The 22,791-nt window shown below is 45.9% G+C and overlaps 1 protein-coding gene across 1 annotated transcript in view; it reads left to right on the top strand.

The window, feature by feature from the left end:
* SKIC2 (SKI2 subunit of superkiller complex) overlaps positions 1-22,791 on the top strand; it is a 403,793-nt gene that overhangs the window by 81,582 nt on the left and 299,420 nt on the right. The window contains exons 6-8 of the mRNA XM_069635003.1: positions 5,144-5,218; positions 6,210-6,263; positions 12,255-12,433. Coding sequence (XP_069491104.1) covers positions 5,144-5,218; positions 6,210-6,263; positions 12,255-12,433 — 308 coding nt within the window. The remainder of the gene's footprint in view (positions 1-5,143; positions 5,219-6,209; positions 6,264-12,254; positions 12,434-22,791) is intronic.

Genomic DNA, 22,791 nt, shown 5'->3' with positions numbered 1-22,791 from the left:
TTGTGTTAAAAGCAAAAGTAACTGTAACCGAAATGTTGAAGGCTGCGCTTGTGCCGGTAAAATGCATAATGGAAAGGACAATTGCTGAATTGTAAAAGGAAAGGATACAAAGTAATGGAGTGGTCCTGCAAGGCAAAATCGCACATTCGAAAGTCTCTGTGAAATGGTCTGATTTGAAGTGTATTACAGCGGGAAACAAATGCAAGAAAGTAACTGTGATCCCGAAAGAAAGTTGAATAAATGAAAAGCAAAGGACAGACTAAAAAGAATAAAAATACCAAGTACCAGTACCAAGAGGCATTGGTGTTGCAAGACGAGGAGGGTTGTTGATTGTAGAATTGCTTAAAGAGAGGTTGAAGTGGTCATGCAGATGTCTATGTAAAATCCTTGCAGTTTCGAAAGTCTTCGACTGTGAAAAGACACCTAAGACACAATGTGGTGAAGAGAACCCCCACGAAGAGAAAGATCAGCTCGAACCCCGGCGGAGGAAAGCCTGTGTTTGAATTGTGTGCAGTAAAGGTCAAACGCAGAACTGTGTATTTATGAGAAGGTGGACGAAGCCTAAGGAAGTGATTGAACTACCAGAAGTTTGAAGCCCAAGCCTGAACTGTTAAATTGCACCAGTAAGACAACGTGTGCAAGACTGATAGAACTGTGCTATCCACTTATCTTTTTTAAGAAGCTCTCTAAACCGTGTGGTGCTGAACGTGGGGAAGGGAGTTGTTATTTAAGCCATTAAGACATTTCTTTTGAGACACTATTTACCTTTTGTATTCCCTTAACACATTTGTCATTTTGAGAAGGAAGGCAAGGTTAGTTATTTTTACTAGACTGACTGGACTTGTTTCGTTATTTGTTTAATGGTCGAGACTACTCCCATTCTAGAGTTAGGGCCAGTTAGGAATTTTACCAACCCAACCAAAACACCAAATAAAGGTTTTCAAAACTTGTATCTATTGTGTCTGTGTCTACTACTTAATACCATGCCTTCCTTATAGCACCCACAGGCTGGTAGGGCTTTCGCAGACACAGACAAGCGGTTTGATGGACACACAGACACACAGACACACAGACACACAGACACACAGACAGACACACACACAGACACACACACAGACACACACACACACACACACACACACACACACACACACACACACACACACACACACACACACACACACACACACACACACACACACACACACACACACACACACACACACACACACACACACACACACACACACACACACACACACACACACACACACACACACACACACACACACACACACACACACACACACACACACACACACACACACACACACACACACACACACACACACACACCCCTCCCCCCTGCTAGAGCTTTTCTCCAAATCCCCTGATCTGAAAGCAAAGGCACCACAAATGCAGGCTGTGCAGATCATGAAACTGGATGAAAACGTGGAGAAAATGAGTGTGTTGTTTTAGGACAGTTTTTCTGAAGTCCAGCTAAGGGCTTAGTAAAACCATTCAACTGAAGCAGTACAAGACTACAGTATTAGTATAGAGTTCAGGGTAGCATAGACAGAGCAGCCAGACTTATCTTAGGAGAGAGCAAGAGAGAGAGAGTAATACAAATTGTCCAAAGAAACACTGAAACATTATGTATTGTAAAAATAAATTGTTTATTTAAATGCAAGTAGGCACAGATAAATCCTGGAGGAAATGAGTACTATCACAGATCATAAAAACACATTATGGAAAAACATAACACTATGCTTGAAGGTACACAGGCCAAAGCATATAACCTTACCTAACAGGGGATCTAGGGAAGTCAAAAACAATAGTTACTTTTAGATTACTTTCAGTAATATAAGGGTAATAGACCCTAGCTGTTGTACTGTGACGCTCAGCAATAAATCACTTAGTAACCCAACTGGACAATACACGTTTTGTGAATAGTGGAACACTTATTATAGGAACAGTAGCACACCTATAACTGATTCAGGATAACAGTTATTCTAGGGTAGTTGAACCTTGGGGTGTAATATTCAATTAGTTACTTTTCAGTTTACAGACTAAGGGAAGCAATAACTCAGTTATGCTCAAGGTAACTAAAACCTATACACTTTTTACAGGAGCTATCAGCCACTTAAAGGCAGGTGTAAACCTAAGAATCGTTTTGTGTTTGTCTAAAACAGATCAGGGAAAGCAAAACCCATTGTTACTCTTAATGTATGACTCAAGGTTATTCTAGGTAGGTAAAGCCTAATGCAGACTTATCCTGGACAGGCTAACAGCAAGTCAGGGGAAGCAAGACCCAGTTGGGGGCACGCATACATTTATCCTAACAGGAATAGTGAAGTGAAACCAACAGCATTACTTTTGGGAAAGGTACAACCAAATCACAGGTGAGTAATATAACCTTACATCTACTTTCTGTTAGATTGGCGAAACAGTTTCTAAGGAAAGAAAGATGTTACATATATGTAAGTAAAACAACCTTATATCTACTTTTTAGAATGGCAGAACATGTCCAAGGTAAGTAATAACTTTTGTAACTGAGTTACAGCTACCAACAAACTTATTTTGCAAGTAAGTAACTTTTAAACACTTCGTCTCTTTTCTATGCAAAAGGTTCAATCCTTAGATGTATTTCCCTTATTCTTGGAGCATGAGTGGTCTCAGTGGCAGAAGGGGGGTCACTATGGCCTAGTGTCCAACAGGCAAGTCAGGATATGTTCTTAAGTAGCAAAAGTAAGAGTTCCTAATGAAGACTGTTAGAACAAGTAAGTGCTTTACTTTAGAATAAGTTGAGATTCCAGGTGCTTAACAGAAAACACGCTAGGAGTATTCCAGAAGTGGGCCTGGGTGAACTGGACGAGAGGAATCCCAATCACAGAAAACACCTCAAAACTACAGAGGAATCACAAGAGACTTAAGGTAAGTAAATACTCAGCCCATCACAGTATCTCAGTACAAAGATTTTGCAGCAGGAGGACTTCAAGATCTGCAGCTAAAAACCTGGTTGTTGAATTCCTTCATTAAGAAGACAGAAGACCGGACACTGGAAGGACTTTTGCAGCAAGGTTCACAGGGAAGGCTCTATGCAAGGTTTTCCTTATGACTGGATGGGGCTCTGGATTTGGTGCCTTTTTCAGCAGCACAAAAGAAGACAGAATATAACTGGTCGGATTCTCGTCGTTTGCGAGGATCTCCACTCTGGTGGGGGGGACTTACTGGAATTGTGTCTCTGGAGATTCAGCAGGATGCCCGCGAAGTTTCAGCGAGATTTGTAATTTGGAAGACCATGCACCGCACAATGGCTCGAGGTCTCAATGTAATGGGGTACTGCAGCACTGGAAGGTCGCAGCACGGTAGGATGGCTCAGAATGCAGGTGGTCTTGAGTCTAGTGGGTCTCACCAGGCTCTGGGTCGGGGTTGTCGATTTCAGAGTCCCCAGATTGATGAGGGCTACAACAGGCTTTGGTTACAAAGCAGGCTCTCTGGTCGCCGGAAATGGTTTAAGCCGCCAATTCTTAATCTTCCTCTTTGGTTTTGGTTCCAGTGGTCGAATACCTCTTCAGCTTCCAGGTTACGGACTTTGCAGTAACCCACCCAATCAAAACAGACTTGCAACATTCAAGCTTGTGGGGTTGGCAATCCTTTCAGGACAGCCAGCCTCCCAGTTTTAACTGGAATCTTACACTCAGGCTGGAAGACAAAGGGCTGCAGAGTTTTGGGCTCCTCTGTCGCTTAATGCCTTCACAGACACTCTGGAGCCTGGGCGGGGAGGGCAGGGGACTCCCGCCGAAGCTACAAATCACACAAAGGAATTTCCCACCCTGGATGTCAGGGGAAGGATCAAGAAAGGACAAGGAACACTAAAATTGCAAAATAACAAGACCGGACCCACTTTTGTAAAATGAGCACCCATGGGTACCTTTAGCGGGGCTGTGCAAATAGCCCGTGCTAAAGGTGCACCAAATTAATAAAAAGGTTCACAGCCACCAGCCATTAAAGGTAAGTCTGTCCTTGCAACATAAATGTAACATTTAAACTGAGAAAGGGGATACTCAGTATCTCGCCAGCATGACACATAAGGTGGGGGGTGCTGGTCTCACTAAATAAAATGTAAAAGGGATCCAAAGATCGTTTCTACCCTTGGGAACTATAGTTCTCTCAAGGTTAGCCAGAGAAAGTTAAAAGGGGAGCCCCCAGGGTACCCCAGCATCAATAGGCACTTACTGCCAAAAATGTTGTCAAAGAGGATAACTTTTAAAAGACACTATGGAGAGTTTTAATAAGGACACCCATATAGAGTACAATATTATGTGAGTGTGGAAAAAGGTTCCCACTCAGAGGTATAAGGAAAAATAATCCACCAGTAAAAGCAAAAGGTTCTGGGGTTGACACAGGCCAGGAAGATTTATTATTGCTATGAAAATCTTACCTAACATGTTAAACTTAGGAATGACACCTTTTCTAGACACATGTGATTAAATAAATGGGGATTGGTTGGTTAATGAATTTACCTGGTGATGAATGAGTACTTTGACATGGTCATACTTCGCTTGGTGAATGGAAACAAACTAAAAAGGAGTGGGTTTATGAAATAGATTACTATTTTATGAAAATAGCACAAATCAAACAACTTGAAAGGTTACGTTTTTCATTGTGTGAAATAGATTTAAAAAACACAAAATGCTGATGTCACGCTTCATTTTCTTCCTCATCATATGCCTGTCTGAGTTTGCTTCTTTCTGCTGAACATCTCAATAAATAGTATTGCTGTTTGTTACTGTCCTGTGGCTCTCATGCCATCTTGCCCTATGCCTGCCTGGATCTCTTCCTGTGCCGAGTGTGCTGTGCACTAATGGTTCTTTGGTTGAATAGGTTGTAGAAATCTGTTATTGCTCTGCTGACTTCACTTCTCCTTCAGTTTCCCTTTCTGTGCTTAATGTATGGTTCCGGTGATGTTCTCTTCTCTCTGTTACCGCTCTGTGGCTCTTCTGTCCTTCTTTCTCTTCCACAAGTGTCACTCTGTGCTGAACATGATGTATGTAGAGCGCAGACCTGAGAGTGTACCGCTTTCATCTCTCATTCGCTGAATATCCTGCACTGAATTTGGTGCCATTCTCTTCCTTCTCAGGTGGCATGGACGAACCGTCACTTGACCAGATCCTTTCCAAAGGAGACCAGGAGGAGGACATTGACTTTGAGAAAGGTGCTGAGGCTTCAACGCTGTATCCGATCACAATGCGCACATTGATAAATTTGTGGTGGTTTTGTAAACCTCTTATGACCATAGGGAGCTGTGACCTCTCAGTACTTAGCAGCATTTGGGCTTGATGGCTACTTCAACAGGCATTAATATAGGCCGGTTTTTAAGTCAATGTCTAGATGATGTCAAACCATATGCAGCAGTCTGAACTTTAATATTGCATCCTGGGGGAGAGATACAAGACATCACACAGAAAGGCAGTAAAATGTATTAATATAGAGTTTTACGTGATATTCCTACAAACCTTGTCGTATTGTTTCAAATGTATTTTCACATTCAGATTAGAGTGGGAAACAATGGGAGTCTCTCCTAATGCCCCTTTATACTGGGAATGTGAATGCCGAAGGTCTGGCTATCATTGAACTTCCCTGCATGCTGTCCTTCGGTGGTGGGCCTACCTCTGCAAGTTCGGCACAGAGGATCCAGGAGCCATACTGCCTTTGATAACCCCACCATTGCAAAGAGAGACTGAAAGTATCCCAGTAGATGATGATGTTGAGGTAAACGGGGTCCAAGCAAGATATTTGCTATCTAATCAAATTACACCCTTTGAATTTCAGTGCTGTTGGAAACCTTATTGGTGACCCGAGAGTGTTTTGAGAGAAAGGGTAGAAAGTTAGGATGACCCGCTGAGCGGATTCCCTTTGTCACATATCAAAGCATAATTTGTGCTGCTATGTTAATACCTAAAGAACCGTAAACAAATGGATACCTCAACAACACAGGCAACATGCTTGTTCTTTTAACAATGCTTTGTCATTCCTGCGGGCGAAGAGCGCCCGACAATGTGGTGATGGTATCATCATATCTCAGCCCCTTGGATCTAGCGGTTGGTTGCATGTAAAGAAATGCACCTTCAATAGATTTGGCAGCATAATTGCAGGAATTGTTCCCCATCTAATATGTTTAAATTCAGGCTTCTATTTCGTTGTAGATCTACTCACAGTCCCACCTGGTTGGAAGAAAGGAATGGATTTCAAGCAGAAAGGTAAGAGGCAATCATTCAGACTGTTGACTGTGTGAAAAACCAGAGGGTGTTTCACAACCTCGTCCCCGGGAATCCTGTACTCAGCTGGCCAGGGAAAGGCCATCGCTTTTGGATCCCGGCCCTGGGGGTGGACACGCAAGGGAGGATTACTTGGGTAGGGGGCCCTCGGAGTGTGGCAGAAGCACCTGATGGTGAGATGGTATCCCCCTTATTCTACAACACATGTAACCCCTATCTATTTTATGGGGAACTACAGCTCCCTTAATTACTCCCAACATCACACTGACAACACTACTCAGCCTAGGAAGATTACCTCTACTGACTTGCAATGGCTCTGTTCCTTGAATGAGACCAGGCAGAGTCAGGCACGTAATCCTAATTACATACACCTGCCACTTGTTAACACTCCCCGTCAGGATAAAAGGTTGCGCACAAAGGCACACAGAGCATGAGGCTGGGTACGAGAAGGAGCAGCTCTTCCAGGGCTGATGTGGGCCAGGCTATCGAAGTTGGAAGGCCAAGAGGCTGATCTGCAATTGCGGAGAACGAGCGAGAGCCTGGCGAGAATTCCAGTCTTTCGGGAAGCTGTAAGTGTTGTGAGACTGAAACTGAGTGAGGGGAAAGGATATCCCCTCGCAGTACTTCAAGGCGACCCGCTACACTCCCGGGTGAACGACAGAGTTTGGGTGGAGCAGAGGAGGCATTAGTAAACAGCCTTGACTGCTACATGAACGGCAAGAAAGAAACCCAGTTAACATGACCGGTGAGTAATCGAAAGCAACAAAAGTCTAGTTTGTGTTAGAGCAAAGTGACTGTAACGCAAGTTGATGGCTGTGTGTGTGCCGATAAAACGCAGAATGGAAAAGACAATTGCTGAATTGTGATGGAAGTATACAAAGTAACTGAGCGGTCCTGCGAGGCGAAGTCGCCCATTTGAAAGTCTCTGTGAAATGTTTGAAGTTGTGATAAAACGGGAAACAAAGGCATGAAAGTAACCATGATCCCGAACAAGAGTTGAATGAGTGAAAAGCGAAGTATATGAACACTGAATATGCCAAGAGGGCAAGGAATATGAACTTATAAAGTAAAGAAATTGTACATTTCAAGAAACTACAAGTAGAAAGAGGCATTTGTGTTTGAAGATTGCTGATTCTTAAATTGTTTAGAGAGAGGTCGGACTGGTCATGCAGAGGTCTACGTAAAGTCCTTGCAGTTTTGAAAGTCTTCAATGGTTAAAAGTTGGATAGACTAAAACACCAGCAAGGGCACTCACCATAAGAAGAAAAGCGGGTTTGAGCCGGGCGGATGGAGACCCATGTGAGGAATGGAAATACAAACGTATGTGAAAGGAAAGACAGGATTGAGCCCGGCGAAAGGAAGTCTGTGTTGGATTGTGGTAAAGTAAAGGTCAAGAGTAGAACTGTTGATTTGTAACAAGGCAGATGAAGCCTGAAGAACTTATTGAACTGTCAAAAGCTTGAAGCCCAAGCCTGAACTGCTGAATTGTACCATGAAGCCAAAGTGTGCCAGACTGATAGAACTGTGCCATCCACCTATCCTGTTAAACTCTCGAGACCCTGTGCTTCTGAACGTGGGGAAGGGAGTTGTTACGAAAGCCATTCTGACATTTCTTTTAAGACTCTATTTTTCCTTTATATCCCCATTACACGTTTGTCATTTAAGAAGTAGGGCAAGGTTAGGTGTTATTAGTGACTTGGATTTATTTGTTATTACTCCCATTCTAGAGTTAGGGCCATTTAGGAATTCTCCCAACGGTACCAAAATACAAAATAAAGGTTTTTGAAACTTACATCTATTGTGTCTGTGTCTGCTGTCAATACCATGCCTTTCTTACAGTATTACCTAAATTGACCTTTTACAATTGACCTTTTGCACAATTGACCTAATGATAGTGGTCTTAATTGATCTTCTGCACAATTGACCTTTATATTATTTTAGTTATTTTATATATGTATTGGGTTGGTTTTGGATTATAAATAATATAAGGGGATTTGGTGGGGGATTGCAGGGGGTTTTTGATTGGGTGAGGAGTTGCAGGGGGGTTTCCCCCCACATATATGTCCTAATTGACCATATTAATTAGGTCAATTCTCCCGAGGTCAATTATCCCGAGGTCAATTGTGAAAAGGTCAATTAGTATACAACCTTTCTTACAACTGTCTCCTGTCACTGAATGTGCTGAGCATGCCAGGTGCTGCTATTGCCCTGGTATCTGTGTGCAATACATTGTGCCTAGAAATCCATAAGCTGTGGTGTGGAAGTAAAAGGACTGCCCCCTGCAGAGGCCATGTGTGAACATTTCAAGCACTGTTAACAAATGGCTTAAGCAAGAAGAACCTCCCAGTGTCTCACTTGATGTTGCACTGCCATCCTTGAGCAGGAACCCAGAATATGATGCTTTTCTTCCAGCCAAACCCTTCTTGTAACCTGTGCGTACAGCTGAAGAAAGGGAATCTAGCCTGACCAGTCCTCCTAACCCACCTCTACTGGCAACAGAACCAAGGCTAATTAATCATAACCTTAAATCCAGCCCAACCTACCCTCCTAACCTGCATGCGCAACAAAAAGTGGCAATCCAACCTAACCTTTCCTCCTAATAGGAGAAGGAATACCTATGTGACGAATCGGGAGATTTGGTCACTTCTTCGCAGAGGGGATCCTCTTCTTGCTAGACTAGGGAGGTGAGCCTGCAATGCAATATTCCCCCTATGGATGGCGGAAAGCAGGATCTCACCAGGAGAGACTCCCCTCTTGGGGATAAGGACTCCTGTTCCGAGAAGGAACTCCCTTTTTCTTTTAAACAAGAAAATAATAAAGAAGAAGTAACACACCCAGAATCCTCCTATATTTGTTGTACTAGTATCTCTACTGTAGACAAAAGTATATTTGGTACTGTGACGAGTACGAACCAAAGAGTAGCATAGATTAACAAGTCGCCTGACAGAGAGACTAAGAGTCCCAATGGAGTTATGCCAAGTTTAACACTGACTCAAAAGACTATGGCTGGAACCTGGGGAAGCCTCAGTGTGGGAACATTAAAGGAGAAGGAGCCAACCAAAGATGGAGAGAGACCCGGGAAGTACAAATGGGTTTGCCGGAGACAGAAGCGCTGATCCCACTTTCTGCCGCAGAGGGCGGAAATACAGGCACGCGAGGAACACTGATATCCAGAGAGCCTACTGAAAGGCTCAGAGGCCAAGGCGTGTCTCCAGAGGGAATCTCTCCGGAACTGTGGCGGAAGCAGGAAGGGTGAGAGAAGACGAAGCCTCTGTGCTGAGCTCGCCAGGGTGCTGGTATCCAGAGTGGTACCTGATACCGGAGGACAGCAGAGCAGTGGATCTTAACTGGCATATGGTGATCAGGGGAGAAGAAAAAGATAAACCCTCCCGGAGCGGACACCATCTTCCCCGAGGTACAGCAAGGCTTGTCAGATTGGATCGAGGCGAAGCAAGGAAGCCATCCTGAAATCCCGAAGTGAAGCAGTGAATGGAGACGCCAACCCGGTGACGCGAGGCCTGACACAAGGAGGTAACGGGCAGAGCGGGAGACCCAGGGGGAGGGGCGGTGGTTCAAACTGGCCGCATCCTAGTTGACAAAGTAATAAGATCAGTGAGAATAAGTACAGGACACATCATGCTTGTCCCAATTGTAACAACCATTACCAGAAGAGTGAGAATAAGTATTGGGCACATCATACGCATCCCCGTTGTAACAAACATTACCAGAAGAGTGAGAATAAGTATGCGACTCATGATACTCATTCCAGCGGTAACGAATATCAGAAGTGAGAATAACCACAGGACCTTTCCTACTTGTCTAGGTAGTACAGAAAATGAACAAAATATTAAGGGTAAATCCTGGGTACATTACACACATCTCAGGGAGAAGACTGAGAAGCAAAGAGGCACCAGGATTAGCCTCTTAGGGAAAACAGAATTAATTACAGAGGAGCAAGAAAGACTGTACAGACGCATCACAGAGGAAAAGAGTGGCCCATAACCCTGAGAAGAGGACTTTCCAAAGACCCAGAGAGAACAAGAATAGAATGTGGGGGATGTCTTTCAACAGAACGGAAGGAACCAATAAAGTGATGAGCGGAACGCTATTTGAAGAGTTCATATTGACTGAGAACATTTCTCTCTGAAGGTATTCTTCCGCTCCAGGAGAAGGGAGTCATTCTCCTGGCCCTGAGTTGTTTAGGATTAGTGGTAGGGTCAGAGCAGGATAGTTTTGGACCGAGGACGGATATTTATTTGGGCTATGGCACTGATGACGGGCACCCTAGTTTTAGTTGTTAGGTAGGGCAAGTTAGGCCTTTTTCCTTTTAGTTTAAGTAAACACAGTTAAAACATGCTGACCCTGGTCTGTGTCGCCCTTTTGTTTCGCCACGCCTATCATCCTAACTTCTATACGCATCCCAAAGTGAGGTAATGCATGTTAGCCATCCTCCTAACCCCTGTCCAGAACTTTAGGAGAGGGATTCAAGCCTATCCTATCCCAAACTGCGCAGGTAGTTCTAGGAGAGGAAATGTAGCCTAGCTTCCTAGCTATACTTTAGAGGTGGGGATCAAGGCTCAGTCATGTGCAGACCCGAGATGGAGGAAAAGGCAGTCAAAATCATCATCAAAACTGGTACATTCTCCCCTCCCCCTAAGGCAAGGAACTCATCCAAGCCCATGCTTCTCACCTGAACATGCAGCCCATCATCCAAGCTTGTGCCTCTAGTGCAAACATGGACAATCCAACCAAACAAATACTCCTTAGCTGTAATCCGAATTTTAGGAAAGGGACACTAACCTAACCCACCCTTGCCACTTATGAGATAAGTCATAGGAAAGGGAATCTAGCCTGGTCCATCCTGCTATAAGTATGCACAGCTCTGCAAGGGTTTCTAGCCATAACCGTTCCCTAACCTTTATTCCCATTCTTAAGAGAATCCAGTCAAACCCATCACTCTGACTTGCATGCTTGGGACTCAGAGGGGTAATCCAGCCAAGCAACCATATCTTAAGCCTGGCAGGCCCTAAAAATAAGCACTGTTCCAGCCACTTGTACTCCTTAAAAACAAGCAAACACTCCCAACTAAAAATAAGACACAACAGATGCACAGGAGCCGGCCTACTGCTTCCATCCAGACAGCCCCTGATAATATTCGGTTCAGTGGTATCCGCAAAGCAGTGCCACAGGAAGGAGTTCTGTTTTTGTTATCACTGCCTGATCTGAAGAAGAACCTGAAGGGAAAGTGCATCTTTTAAGTTGCTAGAATTACTAGATCCAAAGGCATATCGATTACAATATTCCTGTTTTTGAGTTAAAATATATTTTCATACACCTAAACAACAGCCCCTATTATGAAATAAAAGTACTTGTTTTACTTCCTGAAACTGTTGATTCTAAATCTTATCTGGAGCTCTGAGCCGACCCTAAACTAGGAATGGTCTGTCCTGAAGTGGAGAATCGGGGCAGTCATGTCCTTCTAGCTGGTATGCCCCATGCTGGAAGATGGATTTAGTGAAACAGATCTCTTTACTTGTGAACCGCAGCCTCACGGCATGAAGTCCAGTCTCAACTCGTAAAAGATCCTTCTCCTGCCCTGGCCCGACCATCTGGAACTCATTCCTGGTAGAAGCTCGAAAAGCCCCCACCCTCAGTTCCACAAAACATTACAAATGTGGCTCTTTCAACAACACTACCTGCAGGATGAATACAAACCCTTCTCTCCTCCACGAACAGTACTGGGCTATTGTATGAAATGCCAAGCCCACTGCTGCATAAAGTGCTCCACTGCTCTGGAGCTAGGCTCGCGCTAAGGGCAATAAAATAAAACTATTCCTTTAATGCCTGGACTTGGTGGTGATGAGCGGCATGTATTGCTGCTGTTTTTTTTCCAGGGGGTGCAATCTTGGCTTTTTGGATTTAATCTGTTCTGAGTAACCTTTAATCTGTTCTTCCTCTGCCTATCCTAAACAGAGTCAAAGGTCCCTCCTGCCATGCTCACGCTCACCAACCTATTGGGTGCCTTGGAAGACTGGTCGTTTAGAGACTCCAGCGATGAGGAAGAGGCAACGGCTCCTGTGAAGGGGAAGGCGCCTGAAGATGTTAAGCCCACGCTGCACAGGACCAACAGTCTGGAGGATGTTGTGCTGCAGGTACCAGACACTAAGTGTGAGCCATGAGAGTGGCGTTCTGGGATGTGTAAGGAAGATCAGATGGGCCTGAGACCTTAGGAGAAGCACAAGGAATGGGAGGACTTCCTACATTTCTACTGGGTTTTTGAACAGGGTACACCGAATGAGCGATTTAGCGGTCCCCTGTCTGATGTGTAGGACTGACTGCCATCAGAAGAGTAAAGTGGGTACACAGTGGAATGGAGAGTTACCTGGTGCAAGGTTACGGAGGAAATGGGGCAATCCTGTGATATTTCTGTGTCTCCATACAGGTCGTCCTCTATGTTTATGAATTGTGTTTTGGCAAAAACAAACAAGATAAAAAAGGATCTAAGGATTGTAGGGCAAGGCTATGGAACTGAGCATGAGCACAACCCTGTAAGTAACGATTCCAAAGCACCTTCACCCAGGGAAGTGAAAGTTCCCTGCTGGCACTCCAGCTACTACTGCCTCCTCCTAGCTGCCTTTTGGTGTGATTGTGTTTTGGAGCAGTCAGGATGAACTCTTGGTGTTTCTGGGGTGTACCCCATATCCCTCAAACCCAATAGAGACAATGCCTCAGAACTTGGTTATCATTTTTTACATTACGAAATATTGTAGAATGTTTTGGTATCCCCATTCCAGGTTTGTTGTGCACTAAAATACCCCTAGAATCGATAAAGGAATGAAACAAATGCAAGGGCTTAATTTACGACGTAACTTTGATTGTAATCCTCCATTACAGAAATAATGAGTAACCTACAGCATGCACTACGCGGTTAACAATTAAGAAAAACTATGCACATGCATCTGTACTTTGCCAACCGTGCTTGACTGTTGCTTCTTATTTAATGCTGCTGACCTACTGAAAAAACGTATTGTTTAATTTTTATAAATACATTTTTTGGGGTACGCACATATTCGATTCTGGACTTGAGATGGTTGCTAGAGTGCATCCCCTCCCCCTTGTAGTGTGTTGGGTAATGATTTCTTTTAGGAGAGACCCCATTTGTTTCAGAGAACCTGGCTGGAACTCTTACCCAAAAGATCACGTATCTCGATAGTGTCGCACACTTTAGGCCCATCTGTTTATGCTCCCTTCTCTACATAACTTACATAGGGGGCAACAAACCTGTCACCGTCCATATGTTTTCACCTTCAACTACCATCAGAACCAGTCAGCTCAATTAGTGTTGATGGATCCATGGGGGTTGGAGGTCAAAACTGTGAGGGTAACAGGTTAGCTGGCCTCAACTATTCTAAATGTTTTCATAAAAATATTTGATCTAGTTTTGCCCTTTTCTTCTCCTTAAGCTGGTCTGTTGTGTGTCTTTCCATCCCAGGTGCCTGTGTATTTCTACCCATGAACCCTGACACTTGGTTAATCCAATGTCAACTTGGCATTACTTCTCAATGCAGTCCAAGGGTGCCCCGAGGATGCAACCCGAGGGCAATGATTATGCTCACACAATGCATATTTCATCATCCATATTTTCCTGATGCCATAGTCACAAGGATTGCTTTACATTTAACTCGAGATATTTCTTCATAGAGATTGCTGAGACAGAATTTCATTTTGGGAGCTCTTTAGGAACATTTAGCATCCCCTTGACTTTGCTTTTTTTCTCTTTCTTTGGATTTCTGACCTATTTTGTGTGGTTAGGGGATTTCTACTGAAGTCCTCCTGCCATTGGAACCAGTTTTTGCCTCATTAGGGAGTGTATAGTTCCTGGTTGCCTATAAGGCCCTGAGGCCCAGGGGTGCTTATTTGTGCGCTAAGGTAGTTCTAGCATCCTGCATTAGTTTTAGGAGGTAAGCTGATGTATGCTGTAATTTAGTTTTGGCTTCACCTGTGGTGCAGGCTAATTTACCACATTTGTAGCCCAATATGTCTATTTGGTCGCCATTTGGGTACCATTGTTAAGTCCTACTCATAACCATTTTGAGTTTAAGGCATTCCTTTGTTCAGGTGAACCATGGGGCATATCTAAAAGGGCAATTGTGCACATGTAGAGTCTTTGCAAGCCCCGCCTGGCACTCTCAACAGTGTATTACTCTTCCTGGTCATGGACACGAAAGAACACGTACTATGGGGGCAGTGTGGGTTGAGTGTCAGATTTGTAGGCCAACTAGACTAGCGCCTTGTTTTGGGCCCCCTAGTGTGATTGCCGTAGGGCAGCTCCTGAGAATGGTGGTATAACCTAAACTGAGTTCTGCTGGAATTTTCAGATTAAGAGCAAGTTTACTTATTTGCTGGGAGGTTTCCCACCATTGTTCTCACTCTAGCTGCATTTTTCGGGCCAGATCTGCCCATACTTGGTGGATGCTATGTCCTGGGCTGATCTCCGGTTGGGATTTTGGGCATTGTCTATCTGTCCTGGACCTCATTTGCCACCCTAATGCTTCCTCTTGTGTGCTGGGCCAGGCCTTACATGCTGGGACCGCACCAAGGCCCCTTGATACCAGATTGCCATTGTGGTTGTCCTTTCTTGGTGCTGGTCGATGCCATTGCCTGCAAGGGTTTGAGACTCCACGCCCCACTTTACATTATTACAAATATGAGGTCAATATTTGGCGCTAGATACCAAAGAGTTTTTTGTGTGTGTGTTTTGCTTAATGAAAAAATAAGATTTGAATGGTAGTAGATTTATAACACGGTTTGATTTTATTCAGCTTGATACTGCTGTTTTCCTTTTAATGGTACTGAAATTGACACATATCGGGTTAATTGTTGTCCTTCTTAGTGATTTTCTTTCCTCTATGGTTGTCCTTTTTCAAAAGATTATCCTGTCATATGATTTTTCTAATAGAAATATTTGTTTTCCTTATGTGTTTATCTCCTTTCCTCTATAGTTATCCTATTTGTGATATGATTGTCTCATGTGGTTTTTCGTCATCATATGATTGTCCTCTCCCATGGTTTTCCTCATATGATTGTCCTCTCACATGATTGTCCTCTGTGGGACACCACAGAGAAGTGAATAAGCAGCTGATAGAAAAGGCAGAAGAGAGAGTGACTGACTCCTATCCGTCAAGAATGAAACAAACCAGGCCAGAACAGGCCCCGACAGGCCAGCTGCCTAAAGGCGGGATAGCAGGACGGAGTGGTCGATCGTATCAAAGGCCGCAGAGAGGTCTAACAGAATCAGGCCCCCCCTCTGCCCTGGTCCACCAACATGGTGAGATCACCGACCACAGACACCAAGACACCCTCGGTGCAACGCCCTGGCCGAAACCCTGACTGAAGGGAGTAAAACTATTGTGAGTGTTCAAGAAAAGAAGAGAAAAAAGGTGATATCAGTGACTCTAAGAGCTTCATGAAGAAAGGAAGGAGCGAGATTGGATGAAAGTTAGCCAACACAGAGGGATCCAGGGATTGTTTCTTCAGAAGCGGAATCATAGTCGGTTGCTTCAGTTGACTCGGAATTAGGCTAGTTTGACAAGTAGCATTCACTGTCCCCGTGACCCATGGAATAATGTTGGGCAACACTGCCTTGAGAGCGACCAATGGGATAGGATCTATGGGGGACCCAAGCTTAAGGTGGCCCGCTGCGTACAGAACCTCCTTAGCTGAAAATATAGGAAAACCGCTCCATCCCCCATCGCCTGAGCCAACTGATTCACACGGCATGGAATGACTGCATCCTGTACACTAGTGGAGATGTTCTTCCGAATATCCGCCTCCTTGGTATAGAAAAAGTCAGAGAGGGAGTAACAAACTGTTCGGGAGGCCGGAACCATAGGAGAAAAACCAGTAGAAGAAGAGAACGATTGAACCACTGAAAACAGTTCTTTAGATTGATTCAAGGCTTTCTCAACCTTGCTCATAAAAAATGCTGGTTTAGCAAGCAAGATGTCATACTGGTAGTAGTGGTAAGTTTTAGAGAGCTGCCGAAAAGAGGCCTCTCTACTACTCCATAGGCACAGTGCCATTTACGCTCTACCTGCCTAACTAATACGCGGACGGCTCTAAGCTAGTCGGTGAACCATGGCTCAGTGGTCCGTTTTCGAGCCTATACCAGACCAAGCGGGGCCACCCTATTGGCCACATCCAGTAAAGTTCCAGAAAGAGAGGAAAAATATATAGCTACTTCGTCCCCACATCTATCTACAATTAGGGAAGATAATTGCTGGGGGTCCACTAACTGCTAATTGCGTTTCCAAAACCTGACCAGGGGAGCCTTCGCAGGCAACGCTTCACCAAGGATTCCAAGGCAAATGAGCTTGTGGTCTGACCACAGTACTTGTCTCTCCTGGATCCCCGAGATGCTGGTGGCAGTTGAAAAGATCAAATCCAGTAGGCCACCCTGATCATGGGTCGGATTGCATACAAGTTGAAGCAGTCCCAGATCCTGCATAGCCTCTCAGAATTGGGTAAGCAGTAAGGGCCGAGGGACATTAAGTCTCATATTAAAGTCTCCCAACACAACCGGGTTAACACAACTAACCTGAAGAGCAGCCACAAGCTCTAGGAACGGGTTAAGAAAAGAAGTATATGGGCCAGGCGGGCGGTGAGGCTGACATCAAGAGGCGTAGTAATAGTGCTTCCATTTTAAGGTTATGCTCCAACGTAACCATAGGAATTTGAAGAGCGGAAGATAACTGCCACCCCGGCCCCTTGGATGGGCAGATATTCGATCCAAGTGGATGATCTTATACGCATCAGGAAGTAGAAGAGAAAACACTGGAACCGACAGCCATGCCACAGTTAAAAAAACCATATTGAGGTGTGAATCCACTATAAACTCATATATATAGAGGAAGCATGTGCCACTATTGAGCGTGCATTAATCGGTGTACTAGACGAGAACTGCTTTTCAAGCCCACCTCCCACCCCTGTTTTAAGGTCGTATGACAGAAAGTTGTGGGGGTAGGGACAAACCTACCAGGCAGAGTTCAAGAAGTGATTCCCATGAAAAGTGTCTAATTGCGGCCTCTCAACCCTCTCTGGACGTGCCCAGACAGGCTTAACTTTGGCGCAACTTCGGCACGGCAGGTGTGTGCCCTCAGCACACAACCGCTGTGCTGTCTGCAAGTAACCTCCATATCAACCCCTTGGTATTATCGGAGCCAATCTGATCCTCCTGCTAGCAGGCAGTGAGGACAGACTGCCACTGACGGTGTGTGTGTGTGTGCAGAAAAGAAAGTCAGACTTGTGGAAGCCGAGCGCGAGCCACAGAGCACAACTGAGGCCAGGCAACCTATGCCGCTTGCCGGCATACAAGGAAGAATAGCTAAAAACCAGAGGGCAATTACATTAATAAGGAAATATAAAATAACAGGGCTATCAAAATAGCGTGAGTGTGGGTGGGCGGCGACCAGTCACGCGCCGTAGCCCGGAATAAAATCTGGTGCTTTCAAAGGAAAACAATATGTGAATAGTAAAAATAGAATAGCCATAGATAAAATGCACAGCGGGGAGGCATACCTTCTAATTCGCTACCTTCAAATTCTTCTGAAACTTGTAGTGGAAGGGAGTCCCTCCCTCATCTCCATCACGACAGCATCATTCATCCAGCCACAGACGCGTTCGTATCCAAACTTCTCCCCCGCAATGTATAGTATTATACTGATCAGCCCGGTCATCTCTAGCAACACTATTGCAAAACTCTACCCAGGTACATGATCCGACACCTCCAGGCAGCACCGGCCGTAATTGCGACGGCCCGCACTCGCAAACGGGCAACCGCAGATCACGGATCACACAACTGGCATCAGTCATCCACAGACTACGGACATGTGTACGAGCCATTGGACCTGGTAAGATCGAATGTAATGCCCAATCGGAAACATGTTTCCCCTCCACTAGGCGGAAGCTGGCTGTAATCGCGGCGGCCCTGCCTACGGACACCCGCATCCCTCTATAAAGTGCACATCAACCTTCTACAGTCTATAAACTATGGATATGTCCACGAGTAAAACAAGATGTATAAACAAACCCACTGCTATCGCACACACTCCTGTCCTCCTCAGCACCCTTCTGCATGCAAGACCTCTTTGGAAGTTTATGGTAACAGAGCCCGCCCGCCTAACTGATTATCTTGGCCTTAGCTCACACGCACTCTAAGCCTTAAGACATCCTTCTCTTACTTTGAACACGGTATTAGGATAGCCTGTACTTAGCACTTACTTCTGCCATGACACCTAGAAGACCCTTGATTTTATCCTCTCTAATGCACTTATATGTATGAGGATTGCCAGGTAATTGCAATTAAAGATAAGCCAGTAGCCTCGTTATCGCACCAAGAAGACAGTAGGACAACTGGTCTATCATGCTTAGAAAATGCATTATGATAGCTTATTCATGATGCTAAGACAAGCTATTACGGCAACCCGGCTAGTGCAGCTAGAGTACCCTCTCACACGGACAACCTGATTAAACAGTGGCGTCAATAGCAAAGCTCCTTCTGAGCCCCAATGTACGTATAAACGCATATACATACATCGGCCGCAGTCATGGCCACCCAATCGGGGCCACCCAAACGCACAAACTAGAATGCAGCGACGACCTACGACAAATTCGATCTAGCTGAGCACATAATGCTTTTGCTTCCTTATACCAGATTAAGCCTCAACACCTCTGCCATCAGAACACTGTGACGACCTACAACAAAATTTGGTCTAGCTGGACACATAAAGAGTCCCTTGCAGGGGGCGTGGCTTAACAGCCATGGAGTAGGCAACTCTTCCCGTGAGCTCCTATACATCCAAGGGTGAACCTGATGCCCGAGACTAAAAAAGGAAGCTGAAATCACTGAAAAAGCACATGCAGCCGTCGGAACATATGGAGCGCAGAATAAGCGCATGACGGACTGAAACAGACAAATAAGTCCTTGGATAAGACCTCATGAGTGCAGAAACGCGACCTGGTGAGGTCGACAACAAGATGGCGGAGGCAGGAGAAGAAAGGGACCCGCCAGTGCACCCGATGGCCGGACGGCAGCGTGCAACGCATAGCGTGAGGGATCTGTATTGAGCCGGCGAGTCAGAACAACAGAAGGCACATGCACAGCCTGATACAGTGATTGTATCACGTGCAACATTGTAGCAAGTACTCTATTAAGACCCGGCACTGCGTATCGCTGATGGCACTGACAAACGGTAGCCAAGTGGGAGGAACCCTGGGGACACTCTCGCCGGCAGGAGCAACGGACTTGGCCCTGCATTAACAAGGATGTCGGCCCGGGCTCATGGGCAACTAAGGAATGGGCAAGCCTCCGGTGCCAGAGACTAGGGCCGCTAGACACGGGCGGTGAGGAGCGAAAGAGTACTTAGGCAGCCGGTACGATAAACAAGAGTCTGGCAGACCTGACGTGCACGTCGGGGGGGGGGGTCTGATCAGGTGTGCGCCCCCAGTGCTAGACTTGGCAGAGGCAGAGAGAGCACACCCCATACATATATAAACGCGAATGCACTGTTACCTGAGTGTGGGGAGCGCTGGGGAAGAGCTGACTGCTGGTAGCAGACAACAAACAAATGAGAAGGAACTCCATAGACCAACCCTGCCACAGGGGAAATAAGTTGCAGACCATAAAGTTGCAGCAATGCACCATCCATACAAGGGCAGTATCCCCCCTGTGGTAAAGAGGCATAACAGGGATATCACATGAGTCTGGGAAGTGGCCTGTAAGACAACGGTATTAGCCTTGAGACACCAGAAGAAGTGGCACCGTTCCAGGCGCACATTGGGATGAAGCTGCTCATGTAAAAGACAGCGCCTGGAACACGCAGGCGAGAGACAGAGAGCCACACCATGGTGGGAGGCACGCCAGCAGAGAATGTACCCCTCTCAGCAAACAAACAACGCTGGGGCTACGGCTGGGGTGAATGGGTGAATGGAAGAGATGAAATCCCTCGACAGGGGGCAAGGAGCCACCACAGTGCTCCTAGCCCGGAGCAGCTAGCACCCAGTCCGCCAGCCAGCAAAACAGTGCATCAGCCCTAAGGCGGGGTCCGAACTTAACGACAGAGAGAATAAGAATACCACCTGGGCACGGAAGGCGCGCAAGGTATACATACCATGCGCATAATGAGACAGCATTGAAGAACCAAGGCAGCATAGATGTTTGAGGTGGTTGCCCTGAACTGGCCATAAAATGGTAGCCGTTATGTGACTCAACAAAGGAACGCGGTCGCCGAATCTAGAGCGGAGGATCACTGGAACAGCGCGACGGGCTATGCCATAGGAGACCTTCAGCCACGGGAAGAAACTGCGAGGGGGCAAAAGACCTGATCACTGCAGGCACAACAGATCCGGGAGTAAAAACAAGGCAAGTATGTCTGTAAGGGGAGGCAAGACTAAGGGCAAGCAGCCCACGATGGACATCTTTGCTAAGCCGCAGCAGGCCCCCACCACCCCAACGCAGAGTATGGCTACAGCATCCGCAGTTGCGGCATCGCCAAGTGAGAACCATTTGATCTTAACAGCCATCACGGAACTAAAAACCTCGTGCGGAACAGCGATGGCAGATTTGAGGACTGCGTTAGAAACGAAGATAGATGCAGTGGGAATAGAGGTCAATCTGTTGAGGCAAGATGTGAGAGCGCTGGCGGAGAGAACTAGTGGCCTGGAAAGCGCAGTGAAAATCAACACGGATACCAGCACAAACAATGCCAAGGAAGTCCACATATTGAAGCAACAGGTAGCCAACCTGAAGAACCGAGCAGAAGAGACAGAGGGAAGAGCGAGACGCAATAATATACGCGTGGTCGGCCTGCCGGAGGGGGAAGAAGGCCAAGACCCCACATATTATTTGGAGAACATGATTATACAAGAAATGGGAGCAAACAAGCTCTCCCAAGGGTTCGCAGTCGAACGCGCGCACAGGGCCCTGAGGAGGTAACCGCAACCCGGAGCCCCCCCCGAGAGCAATTATAGCAAAGATCCTGAACTACAGGGACAGGGAGAAGATCTTGGAATTCTTCAGGAAAGGGGGGACGATAAAAAGAGCGTCGGCGACCATCACTGCATACCCCGATTACACTGTGCTGGTACAGAGACAGCGCTATAACTATGTGCCGATCAAGAGGAGACTGCGCACAGCTGGATTTAAATATATGCTGTTGTATCCTGCAAAACTCAAGATTTTACACAAAGGCAAAATGCACTTTTTTGACACCCCGGAGGATGCAGCGACATGGTTGGATGCACATGGCTGTCTTGAGCGAGAAGAGGAGCAAGGCCGAGAGGAATACGATAAGTGATTAAACAGCCATGCATGATAAGAGGTGGGCGCATAGTAATGGGAAACTGTAACATGAGACATTTGAACACATCAGACTGGAATATAGAACGTGTAATGCAATATGGGTAGCGTCAGGCACGCTTAGCTTGATCCGAAAAGGAGTAACGGGGTGGAGACACCCTACCCCTGGCAGTTAGAATAGTAGGACCGCCAGTAGGGCGATATCTCCCTGCTGAACCGCAGGTAAGGCAGTTGCCGGAAAAGGGCTAGATGCGGGGGTGCCTGAGATCCAGGGATGGAGCTGGGCTACAGTTGGGGAGGGGTAAAGTTAAGAGTTGGGGTGGGGAGGGAATGGGGGAGGAGGGGAGTTGGGGAAGAGTTGGGGTTGGGAAGGGAGGAGGGGGGAGGGAGCGAGGTGAAGGGGAAGAGTTTATAGTTATGGGATGTTTTGTATTGGAGCACAAGCGTACATGTAAGGGGGGAGGAACTTAGACATGGACTGTACTTGCGGAGGGAGGGGTGGGAACCTAACATGGTATTGGAGAGCTTAAAGTAGTTACTTGGAATGTTAGGGGGCTCAATAGCTATTTAAAAAGAAATAAGGTTATGATGTATCAGCGTAGGCAGAAAATAGACATAGCCTTGCTACAAGAGACTCCCCTAACGCAAGAAAAGCTGGAGGTGATCCGGAAGAAGTGGAGGGGGACTGTTGTAGGCGCAACATATTCAGCCTATGCTAGAGGGGTGATTACCTGGGTTGCACCGCATGTCCCGTTTCAGCTATTGTAATCTACAGTTGAGCCAGACTGAAGGATGGTTCTAATAAAGGGGTTGGTGGAAAATAAGGAAATATGTATCATAAACACATATGCCCCAAATCAGGACACGGCGACATACCTTAGAACCCTATATAGCAAACTTAGCATGAGTTTAGGGAGGGCGGTGATTTGGGGAGGAGACTTTAATTGTGTACTAATCCCGAAAATAGACAGATCAAATACCAAAATATAGACCCACTCCAGCTGCTAGGACACTGCAGTCACTGTTAACAGATTTCAGGTTCAAGGACGCATGGAGGTCACACCATCTACAGGATAGACAATATTCACACTATTCAGCCCCCCAAAACCTACACACTAGGCTGGACTATGTGTTCATCACACATGAACTAATGAC

This window comes from Ambystoma mexicanum, chromosome 13 (assembly GCF_040938575.1).
Source record: "Ambystoma mexicanum isolate Mex_15411 chromosome 13, UKY_AmexF1_1, whole genome shotgun sequence".
In the NCBI taxonomy this organism is placed as follows: domain Eukaryota; kingdom Metazoa; phylum Chordata; class Amphibia; order Caudata; family Ambystomatidae; genus Ambystoma; species Ambystoma mexicanum.
This window is presented reverse-complemented; position numbering and strand designations above follow the sequence as displayed.